Raw genomic sequence first — 12,194 nt, 5'->3', positions numbered from 1 at the left:
ATGACAAAGACAATAGTCCCGATACCGACACATTGTATGACAGTTAAAGATCCTACTCTTGACGTGATAGACATACAGACACATGCTACACCAGACGAAATAAAGACATGGACTGAATTAGGAGGGATCCAAACGGACCAGGGATGGATGATGAAGGAAAAGTCTGTATGGTTCCTTCCTGATTCAATGGTCCAAGTTATAATTAACACAATACATAGTCCAGCACATCTAGGAGAAAAAGCTATGCTAGACAGCATTCAACACATTTGGTTTAATAAACATTTACGAGCAGCAGCCAAACAAAAGGTCCGTACCTGTATGATCTGTTGCCAGTTTAATCCAGGAAAAAGCGTTCCCGTAGAACAGGGTGGATTTCATCCTCCTAATAATCCTTTTGAAGTACTCCAGATGGACTATATCCAGATGGAACGATGTCGAGGATTCAAATATGTTCTCGTAGTTGTCTGCGCTCTGTCCCGTTGGACAGAGGCGTACCCGGTTTCAGATTACACTGCCCCGACTACTGCCAAACAGTTGGTTCGAGAATTCTTCCCACGATACGGTTTACCACGTGTTGTTCACTCAGATAACGGCCAGCCGTTCTCATCCGAATTAATGAAACACGTTTCACTTCTGTTAGGTTATCAGTGGAAATTCCACTGTGTCCGACACCCCGAGGCAGCAGGTCTCGTAGAAAGACATAACCAGATACTGAAAATCAGAATGTCCAAAATATGCAGAGAAAAAGGTGTCGACTGGGTAGTAGCGTTACCCGTTGCACTCTTTTACATGAGAATGGTAGCACACTCACGAACAGGGCTATCCCCGTATGAGGTGATCTTCGGTAGACCACCAAATATGTGGGGGACGCCTATACCACGAAAAATAACTGATGTTGACTGTAATATGCTGACAGATTACTTGGCTTCCTTGATGTCTGCACTACAATCTTGTCGTTCACAGGTAGCTGCAGCCTTTCCTGACAACACTGAGGTGAAACCCCATGACGTAGTTCCGGGGGATCTCGTCTTTGTGAGGAATTTCGACCGAAAGACTCAGCTGGAGCCCAGGTGGAAAGCACCCAAGTTGGTCCTGCTGACCACAAGGACAGCCGTGAAGATCGAGGGCCGCAAGGGCTGGATTCATTCAAGTCATATCAAGAAATTTCATGGACTATCCTCGGATATAGACATTGTGCCCTGCACTCCCTCACAGACTGATTCAAAACTTCCTTTGGTTGAAAAGACTGAAACAGAACTTTACAAAGTTAAGTTGAGGCCTAGAACGTCAGACGGTTTGATTGTTTAAGTCCTCTCCTAGGTGAAGCGGTTGAATCTGTCTCTGACATGTATCCTCTAGACCTGAATCATGGACAGTCGCGAAAAATGATGAAACAACAGGCGTATTGTAAATCACTGCGTAGCCACTGCATAGTGACATTATTAATTCTGTTTTTATTAAGTCTTTTAATAATTGTTACAAGTATGTTGTTGCACATATATTACCCTATTTCCAGACATGTTTATAATGTTGCTGCTGAACATTCTTTTAGTGACTTACCTCCGCATGAATTGTCTTATAGACTTGCGCTGCGCAATAACACTTTCATTAGTATGTTACATCATTCCCATCAGACTAGTAATGCTACTAATTGTTGGGTGTGTGGTCGGCTCCCTCCCTATCAGAATTATGAAGGAGTCTTGCCATTCTTTCCACACCCATTTACACACAATGGCTCCTGTGGAGCATGGTTCAGTTTAATCAATTCCATAGACTCAGACACAGCAGTTTACCAAGATCATTGGGTATGGGGAAACCTGAACCTAGTTTTACTCAAAGTCTGCTACCCAGACAAGGAGGGTCGCCCCAAAAGAACAGGAACTGATCTAGAAAATGAAGTATATAGATTAGGTAATTTTACACCTAATCTCATGATTCTAAATGTCGTATCCGAAATTGAACTAGTCTTACCCACCATGTCAGTATTCCCAGCGAAGGGTGAATTATGTGTAAGAAAAGTTGGTTCCATACATATGGGCCATAGTAAATGCACCACTACAGTAGAATTCAGTGATCAAGGCAAATGTTCATTTAGAGCTTCTCGCCATTCCTACTTTGTATGTGGTCAGACTGCATATATGCGTTTACCTCTAGATTGGGATGGTACCTGCTACATTGCATTCCTTTTGCCACCTGTTTTCCTAGCTCCTCCTGATTATTATAGAAATATTCATTTAGTACACAATAGAGAGCGGAGAGATCTCCCAATTGTCGATTATACTGAGACGGCATGGGACAAGTATGTCGATTTCAATAAAGGCATCTTTCCCTATATAGGTACAGTTACTAATAGTAAGCTGATACGTAGATTAACTAGAACCCTTGAAGCAGTAGTGAATGAGACTATTTCCGCCTTAGGCAATTTAACAGAAGAGCAGTCTGCTATGCGGATTGTTGTGCTTCAAAATCGTCTTGTCCTTGACGTCATCCTGGCTGATAGGGGCGGAGCTTGTAGGGTCATCGGATCAAGCTGCTGCGTATTCATACCAGAAAATTCGCCATCTGTATATAAAGCCATCACTCGCCTTCATAAGATTGTAAGCCAGATACACCAGAACCCAGGCACTTGGACTTGGTCCAGTTGGTTTTGGAATGTGATATCAGCCTGGGGATGGAGAGTTTTATCCTTCCTAGGTATTGGCCTTCTCCTACTATTCAGTTGCTGTCTATGTCTACAATGTGGACCAGCGATCTGTGGTCTGTGTGCCACATCGTGTATTCCACCACCAAGATTTCATTCGTCACGGAAGAAGAAAGAAGAACAAATGATGCTATATGAACAGATCAATGGATTAATGAAGATTGATATCTCTTGAAGGGCAAGTAGGGGACAAGGAGGGAATGTGGAAATATGGATTTTTCTGGTCAGTTATGTCCCCTATCTTGGACCCCAACGGTTCTATGTGCGTGTCACAAGTACATGTATGTCCCCTCCAGTTCCAGTTATGAAGACGCAAATACATATGCGTCCACCGTCAACATATCCTCTGTCAGATCCGCCATGAATAGGCCGGATATTCCATTCCTAAATATGAAAGGCCACCAGCTTTATATGGTTCACTTATGCCATTTTACAGTCCAGGCAAGTAGGCCCTGATTCTGTCATCAAAACTCCTTTTGCCTTCTGCCTCTGAAAGCTCCAGTCTGAGCCTGCATCTGTGACCATGAACTTTGTCTCATTCTCTGCGCGGCTCACGAAGCCTGACATCAGCCTATTCTCTGCCAAGAACTGTATTTCACCTTCGAATTATCTGCTTCCCCCTCAGCCGATGCATTCCTGCCTAGTAGCTTAAGTAAACATTCTTCCAGTCACCGAGCAAAAGGCCCGACTTCTCTGCCCTTATGCAAGTAATTCATAGCCCTGTTACCATGGAATATTCCTACCCCCTCGCATTCAGTGTAGACACTTAGACGCTTGTACATGCACGCACAGTCAGTATAGAATAGATTCTGTCCGAGAGTCCTTCTTTCTTGGATAACATAGTTCTTTAAACATAGGATGTTAGATATGATTTGGGATTAGGTTGACTTGACCCCCCAGACTTTTCGTCTCCACACGTAGAGCTAAATGTCAAGCCCCCTTCACCCCCTAGTTACACGTCAATTACACGTCATACTGCTGCGCGCGCATCTATGCCAAGTATTATCTTATAGATCCACCTATACATGACATCACAACCAATTATGTTCCTTTTTACTCTTTATTACACCCATTTCTGGTTACGCAGACAAATTGTCATTTTCCTTATCAATTGTTACGCCTACTGTATTCGCTTCATTGTAATGTATGTTCTATAAAAGCCATTTCATGTCAATAATGTATGTACTTCACTTCCTGAACCTCCGGGGTGATGGAACTTGAAGCATCCGATTATAATCGATTACTGGAATAAAGCCCATTCCGAAACTCTAATATCACGGATTCTGCCTCTCATTTTACTGAGCTATTTTATAATGTTTCTGTATCAAATTCAGTCCCGGTAAAGGAAAATTATTTACCACACCTAAACTAAGTGTTATGCAAGTTCATGGACAGATATGTGGTCGTCTATATCGATGATATTTTGGTCTATTCGCCCTCGGAAGAACAACATGTACATCACGTCAGCACGGTCCTACAGGCATTGAGAAACAATAACTTATTCTGCAAGCTTAGCAAGTGTGAATTTCACATGGATATTGTTGTTCTTGGGAGTCATGCTTATGCCTAGAGGGCAGGTGATGGTGGAAAGGAAGGTCCAAGCTGTGAAGGAATGGCCAGAACCTTAGAATGTACGAGACGTACAATGCTTTTTGGGGTTTGGGAACTTCTATTATCAGTTCTCAAAAACGGTGAGCCCCATTACCAAGCTGTTACATAAGAAGAACAAGTTCTTCTGGTCAGCAGAAGTCCAACTCGCTTTCGAAGCATTAAAGAACGCCTTCATAACAGTTCCTGTTTTGATACATCCCAATCCCGACAAACCCTACATCGTAGAGGCAGACGCTTCAGAAGTGGCCATCGGGTGGTTTTATTACAACAAAACGAAACCACAGGGCAGATGTATCCTATAGCCTTCATGTCTCTGAATGAAGCAGAGAAAAACTACACTATAGCAGAAAAAGAGCTGCTGCCTATCAAAGCGGCTTTTTCCAAAAGGCTTCATTTCTTGCTAGGAGCCAAAGAAACGGTGACTGTATACACAGACCATCGAAACTTACAGTTTATGCGCTCAGCCAGACATCTTACACCAAGACAACTACGTTGGATGTTGTGTTTTGAGGAATTTGATTTTATTGTAACATTCAGACCAGGAAAGGAGAACAAAAAAGCAGATGCCCTTACTAGACAGGAGTCTATCAGAGAAGAGGAAGAACACCAGGAACATGCTATCATTCCTCCGCAGAGAGTAGTCTGTGCCGTACAAACTACTAACTTCTTGCAAGAAGTTGCAAATGGAACACGGGCCTGCAAATGGAGGACATGGCTGAAACATCATAGAGAATGGGAAGGGAAACAAGGCATCTTCGCCAAGGGACAGACAATGCTGGTACCTACGAAAGCCTTACAAAAGCAGATTTTCCGTTGGTGTCATGAGATACCTAGCACTGGGCATAACGGATTAGCAAAGACATTGGAACGTGTTGGAAGACAGTTATGGTGGCCTAGTATCAGAAAAGACATCATTATATGGCTCAAGGCATGCGAAACATGCATGCAAATGAAATCGAACCATGCTAAATCACAAGGGTTGCTCCAGCCACTACCTACACCCAACACTCCTTGAGAGAACATTTCCATAGTCTTTATTGTAGGTCTCCCCAAAGATCAAGGTTATACCACGGTCCTAGTAGTAGTCGATTACCTTACTAAGATGGGGCATTTCATTGCCTGCCGCTAATTGCCCACAGCAGGTCAGTTAGCAAGACTACTATTGCTCCATGTAGTCAGATTACATGGCCTCCCTAAGAAAATCGTATCAGACAGGGAAACGCAATTCACTGCACAGTTTTGGAGGGTGTGGTGTTCTGCTCTACAGATTCAGGTGGCTCTCTCTACTAGATTTCATCCGCAAACAGATGGTCAAACTGAAAGAGTTAACCAAACACTTAAGCAGTACTTGCGCTGTTATGTAGATTCCAATACAGATGCATGGGTGGATCACCTATGGTTGGCGGAAGTGGCTTATAACAGTGCCAAACACAGTTCCACACAAACCACTCCATTCTACAATACTTATGGGTTTCATCCACGGTTCCTTCCCTTTTTGCACCCCTGTCCTGAGACTAACTTACCAGAAGTACACAACAGGGTTGACCTTACAGGAAACACAAAAACAGTTACAAATAGCAAAAGAAAACTATAAACGAGGGGCAGATAAACATCTCAGACCAGGTCCTGCTTACAAAATAGGGGACGTAGTGTGGTTGTCCACCAAAAATATCCAGTTCAAAAGGAACTCAGTGTTCAACCCCAAATACATCGGCCCCTATAAAATTGTTAAATGCATAAATCCGGTAGCCGTGAAATTAGCTCTGCCAGCATCTCCGCGTATTCACCCTGTGTTACATGTATCGTTACTTAAGCCCTCCATTACTCCTGTAAAGAAGAAGCCTATCCCCATATGAGTTAACAATGAGAAGGAATATGAAGTCTCTAAGATCCTAGACACCAAAAAGAGAGGTAAAGAAAGGTGGTATTTGGTTGCATGGAAGTGGTACGGGCCAAAAGATAATTTATGAGAACCCACCAGTGGCATACACGCTCCACGATTGCTTGCCGCTTTCCACAAAACACATCCGCTGAAGAAACATGACAGGGCTCCCCGTAAAGGGGATGTACTGTCAGGACTCGCAATGGGCCCTGTCCTGTTTCTCGTGGGTCAGAGCTGTGGCAGCTGAGCTTTGGGGATTCATAAACTACAAATCCCATGAGCACTGGCGGCGGCACATCACGCACAGCAACGGAAGGTATTTGTGTGCACTTCCGTCTCTGCGGCGCTGCAGAGTATTTTGTGGATCGTAGTGAAAGGAGGTTCGCTTGGCGTCTGTACCTTACTGGTTGTTTGGAGTTCCATTGCGGAAATCAATTGCCGGCGCCCCAGTACAGGGACGCATACTTGGAGTTCCGGAGAGGAGCTCATTCGTCAGGGCCCCGGAGGGGGATTTGATCCTGGAGCCCAGGAGCAGAATCTAGTGCAGGTCCGGTAAGGGTGCGGCTGCATCAACACTGTTACCTGTCCTAGGAGTGTTCCATCTTTAGAAAGAAAACTTACACAGCGTTCGTTGGTAGTACACTAGGATAAGGCATCCTAACGTACTTGTGTTGGGAATAAGTCTTGATTGCTTGCGCATATCGAATCCACTGCACTAGGTGTTCCTCCTCGTTGGTGAGGCACACGTCTGTAGTCTCTTGGGAGTTGCAGGAATACCAGTGCGGGGTGCAAGGTAGGAGCAGTACATTTCTCCTACAGACAACTTACTGGATATGTACATTGCTGATAGGCGTTGGTGAAGTGCATATTTCCTCACGTTGGAGAGTCAGAGTTTTCCTTTGACTCATGCAGAGGAGAACTTCTCCATTGGCCATGAACCTTTGTATTTTCTGATGTGTGTTACATTGCGCCATGTCAGACAGTAACCCGGATGGGGAGAGTGTATAGAAATACTCTAGGTTGTCCTGCAATTAACTGAAGCTACTTTAAATGTTTCACCCTTGAGAAATTTTCTTCTACTCAAAGATATTGGGTCTCACTAATTTTGAATGTATTGTGTATTCTACTAGCAGGAGATTGGGGTTGAGCCAGGTTCGGTCTCTTACATCCTCTGTGAAGCAAGACCCGATGAGAGCATGGGTATGTGCATATTCACTTTCTGCTTGAGAGAGGGAGATGATGTTGCAATACAATAGAGGAACACTCAGGTAGTATGTGTAGCAGTGTGATATCTTCTTTTCTATAGTGCCTCATATTTCGTTTCAACTGGGTCTTACACTTACTAGCCTCCTGTTCTTGGGAGGTACACATTGAGCTGAATCAACTAGATGGAACGCATCATTATTTTCTTTCACAGGTAGTTCCTTCTTTGTGTTTCTACTTCATTATACAGGAGAGAGGTGATTGGTCTGTTAGTATATGTTATTGAATACTTTGATTTCGTGTCATTTCAGATCTCCTTCCCTGCTGTCCCTCCCTTTCCTTCCTTCGCTTGATCGCTTCACTGATCTGCACTATTACACAACTCAGACTTGGCGCTATCGAGAGGTGAACCATTTAAGAGCATCGTTCCAATCCCGAGGAGTTGAGGAGCCCGACATATATAGACTCTCGGACTGTCACTTGATTGGACTGGTGGTTGCCATGGTTACTCCCTGTGGTTTTGGGAGCTGTAGTACTGTTGCAATGAGTCATTTTTACTTTTAACTTTGATCTTGCTGTAAAGAAAAGGTGAAGAAAGTAATGCATAATCCTCACCTCAAGTCCTGAAATAGAATCACATGGGGAGAGGATGTGGTCTTTCGGCTAGACTGCCGACCTTGGTGCTGGGAAATCAAGGTTCGAGCCTCGGGGTCGACGCCACATCCTGTGATTCTGGGCAAATCAATTAATCTCCCTGCGCCTACCAAAAAAAAAAAATTTGTGTGTCCTTGGGTAACGTAACTGGTGCTCATGTAAAGCGCTCCAATACCTTCAGGTCGAGTTCGCGCTATACAAATCTGCAAAAATAAAAAATTCAAAGCTTGTTGAGGATCCCTGCCCAGGCAGACTCAAACCTGGTTTCCCATCTCAAGGTTTACCGCTCTAGCCATTAGGCCATATCGACATCTTGCCAAGGTAAGTATTTGACCATGGTCAACTCTAGTTGGTGAATCTTTGATGGCGGGTGATCGGTTCTTAGCAGTAACAGCGAGCATGCGCAAAGGAGCCGTGAGTCCAGGAGGCTGTGCAAGGCGAGAGACCCTACACTGAGCATGCGCACAGAAGAGTAGTGTCTCCATGAGCATGAGGCAAGGAAACGAGCCTGACAATGAGCATGCGCACTGGCTGCTGTCTGCCGGGGACGGGAAATGTTCTGACACTGAGCATGCGCACTAGAACTGTCTGAAGGGGCGTTGGGCACTCCGATACTGAGTATGCGCACTGAGCGCTGTCTACCCAATAAGCTCCCTCTCTGCAAGGGGGAGGTGGGACAGAGCATGCGTACTGAGTATTTTTTCAGAGAAAGTACGTACCGGACACTGAGCGAGCGCACTGATAACTAATGTCTGCAGAAGCCGAATCTTAAAGGACATCGTGACACTGAGCATGCGTACTAAAGGATACTAGGGGCAGGAGGCGGAGATAAAAACCGCGATCTGATACTGAGCATGCGCAAGGACTGGAATCTACAATGCGCTAAGAGTTGTAGCAGGGCACAGAGCATGCGCACTGAGGAGCAGTTTCTGCTGGAACGGAGGCAGAAACTTGCAGTCTGATACTGAGCATGCACAGCAAGGAGTGGTGTCTCCAGGGCGTTGAGGCGGGAAGGTTAGTCTGCTCTGCCATTGAGCATGCGCATTAAGTAGTGTCTGCCGGGAGCTGAGGCAGGAAGGGCTAGGTTGCCATTGAGCATGCGCACTGAGGAGCAGTGTCTGCCGACAGCTAAGGCAGGAAGGTCGGGTCTGCCATTGAGCATGCGCACTGAGGAGTAGTGTCTGCAGGAAGCTGCACCAGGAAGCCCCAGCCTGGCTCTCTGCATTAGTGGTGCCTGCCCCTGTCTCCTTTCGCCCTGGGCAGCCGCACATCCCTGATGCTCCACTGCTAGGGTACTGCGTGTGAGGTGTCTGTGTACCTCCAGCCTCTCATCTCTGGGGAGTCACCTCTGACCTGTGGTGGGAGCTTCATACCAGGAGCCTCGTGTCCCTCAGTCTCTCCTACTCACCCATCTCCAGCTGACGACCTCACCCACCTGACAGGACCAGTGGGCACTGGAGAGATGTCCCAGCAGGGTCCAGATGAGGTGAGTACTCACCCCTCACCAGCTGCAGACCTCACCCACCTGACAGGCACTGGAGACATGTCCCAGCAGGGTCCAGATGAGGTGAGTACTCACCCCTCACCAGCTACACAGCTCGCCCATCTGGGCAGCACCAGTGAGCACCGGAGAGATGTCCCAGCAGGGTCCAGATGAGGAATACACCCCTCCTCACCAGCTGCAGGGATCACTCACCCACCGGGGTAGCACCTGTGGGCACTGGGGAGATGTCCCAGCAGGATCCAGATGAGGTGAGTACTCACCCCTCACCAGCCGCAGAGCTCACCCAACAGGGCAGCACCAATGGCTCCTGGAGAGATGTCCCAGCAGGGTCCAGATGAGCTGAGTATCCTCCTCCTCACCATCTGCATAGCTCACCCATCTGGGCAGCAACATTGGGCACTTGAGAGAGCAGGATCCAGATGAGATGAGCCGTGCCCTGGCTGCAGGCCACGTGTGTGTGTGTTTGTGTAATCTTGGCATCTGTCATATACACACGGTGTTTACCCTTCATTGTCTCAAGGATCCTGTCACAGTTTTCATTCAGTGCACCATGTCACCCTTTCACCTCCATGTGACACTTATAGAGGCTGAAGGAAAGCCTTCTCCTAGCAGAGGTAAAGAAGTGTCCTGGAAAAGCGCCTCTCACCTTTGGTGCATGGAGAAGCCTGAGGTGCACTGAAGCTGTGCATGTGTGGTAACGCACATTTCATACTCACATTCAGGAGGTAGTTTTATCCCTTTGTGCATGCTTAGCTGACATTGAAGCTGGTGCATTTACTCCACTAAGGAGGAGAAATGTTTATTATCCCTCGAGAAGGCCTTCTAACTCACATTCTCACTCACACTTAATAACCACCACAAATCTTACTTGCACATGGGGGATGGGGTCGGTGGGTTTGCACCTGGTATTGCAGGACAAACATGTAATAAAAATACCAGAGTAGGAGCACATGCAATAAATTGGAACAGGCACAGGAGTCTGAGCAATCGGTAGGTTGGACAAACTCATGGCACGGACTGGAGAACTTGTGCAGAGGGACAGCGAGCATGTCTGTGGTGTGCAAGAAGGGACACTTTGGGCAGAGGGACAGTGTACATGTCTATGGTGTAACAGAAGGGACCCTTTGAGCAGAGGGACAGCGTACTTGTCTGTCGTGTGCAAGAAGGGACCCTTGTGCAGAGGGACAGGGTGTTTGCCTGTGGGGTACAAGGAGGGACTCTTTGTTCCTTATCAGAATCTCAGGAAATCTTCAAGCCCTACCTGATGTGCGAGGATGTTTCATTGGTTGCGCCTCTAGAGTACTTCCCTTTGCCTGTGTGGTGAAGAGGGTAAACGTGGCAGATTGTTGGCTGAATGATCTCAAATACGTGACAGGATCATAGCGTACACAGATTCATGTATATAGAGTCATACAAGTTGAACTTTGGCTGAAGGTAGTGATTGTCTTCAGTTTGGGCAGAAGGTGGTCTTGGTGGTAGAGGCCAAGTATGAGGGAGGCTGTGTGACTCCAGCAGCACGGTCATAGCTGTGGTGTTCAGCTGCACTGTTCTATGAGCCAGATTGTCTGACTCAATCTGCTCTGGCATAGCTGAGCGGGCACACTCTTTATGAGCAGGCTGAGGGACTCAATACTAAATCAGCACTGGCATCGATGTTGTGTGCAGGTGCGCTGTCTTCATGAGCCAGAATGTCTGACTTAGTCAGCACTGGCATAGCTGTGGTGCGTACGTGTATTGACTTTGCGATGATTCCCCAGGGGGCTCCTAAGGAGACCACATGTGTCCTTCCTATACTCTTCAAATTCTAAAAGTAAAATCAAATAAATTGTGTAGCAATCTTTTGTAGCGCTTCTTAAATCACACAGATGTATATTGAGGATTTAATTTAGGTGATAACAGTTGTTCATTGTTGTTAGTTGAAAGAATGTTTTGTTGGTATAAAAACAATCACTTTGGTCTAATTCCCCAAAGGGGTTATTGGTACGGTCACAAGGCGGGTGAAGTGGTGTACCATGCAGATGGTGTGGCACAGGAGAAGAGTCCCAAATATACGCCATCTGCATCTGTGAAGCTCTTAATCCCTTGAGGTGCAACTGCCTCCGGCCTATATTTCATATTTTAAACGTGAGGAAATGTTGGGCGGCCGTCCTAACCTGCTAATCAGGAGAATCATGCCAGCTATCGAGGCATTTCGTAAAGTTTATGAAAGCAGCAACTGACATCCCAAAATGTCCATGATGGCCTTACTTGGATGCATGGAGCACCTTTGGTCTCCTTGGACTGCACCTTACTGAGCCGCTCTCTGCTTGTAAGGAACAAGGAAGCACTGTCCGCTTTCAGCACTTTAGAACCACACACAGGCTTTTTCTTTCTTTGTTTCTTTAACTTGAGGACATTCTGGGCAGCTGGCCAATCCTGTGTATACAAAGCTCTAACTGGGCACCTGGTAAAGTTGATGAAGCTTGCAACCGGCAACACCCAAATGTCTATGAGGGCCTTGTCCTTGTAAGCATGGAGCACTTTTTGATCTTTCTGGATTGCACTTTACTGGGCCGCACTTTAACTGCAGGGACTGATAAAGCATTGTCAGCCTCAAGCTCCTTAGAAATGTACATTGCTATGTGGCTGCACCTTACTCG

At 46.2% G+C, this 12,194-nt stretch overlaps 1 protein-coding gene across 3 annotated transcripts in view; it reads left to right on the top strand.

Annotated features, from left to right (window-relative positions):
• The first annotated feature begins 9,211 nt into the window (after nucleotides 1-9,211).
• LOC146859484 (uncharacterized) overlaps nucleotides 9,212-12,194 on the top strand; it is a 115,944-nt gene continuing 112,961 nt past the window's right edge. Inside the window, exon 1 of one of the 3 annotated variants that reach the window (XM_085650213.1) lies at nucleotides 9,212-9,537. In XM_085650213.1, coding sequence (XP_085506339.1) covers nucleotides 9,514-9,537 — 24 coding nt within the window. In that variant the 5' untranslated portion in view covers nucleotides 9,212-9,513. Of the gene's footprint in view, nucleotides 9,538-9,727; nucleotides 9,804-12,194 lie in introns of those variants that run through there. The other 2 variants (XM_085650215.1, XM_085650214.1) reach the window with 2 other exon arrangements.

The sequence above is a fragment of the Triturus cristatus genome, chromosome 3_2 (assembly GCF_964204655.1).
Source record: "Triturus cristatus chromosome 3_2, aTriCri1.1, whole genome shotgun sequence".
In the NCBI taxonomy this organism is placed as follows: Eukaryota; Metazoa; Chordata; class Amphibia; order Caudata; family Salamandridae; genus Triturus; species Triturus cristatus.
Note: the sequence above shows the minus strand (reverse complement) of the source record. Positions and strands in the feature narration are given on the sequence as shown.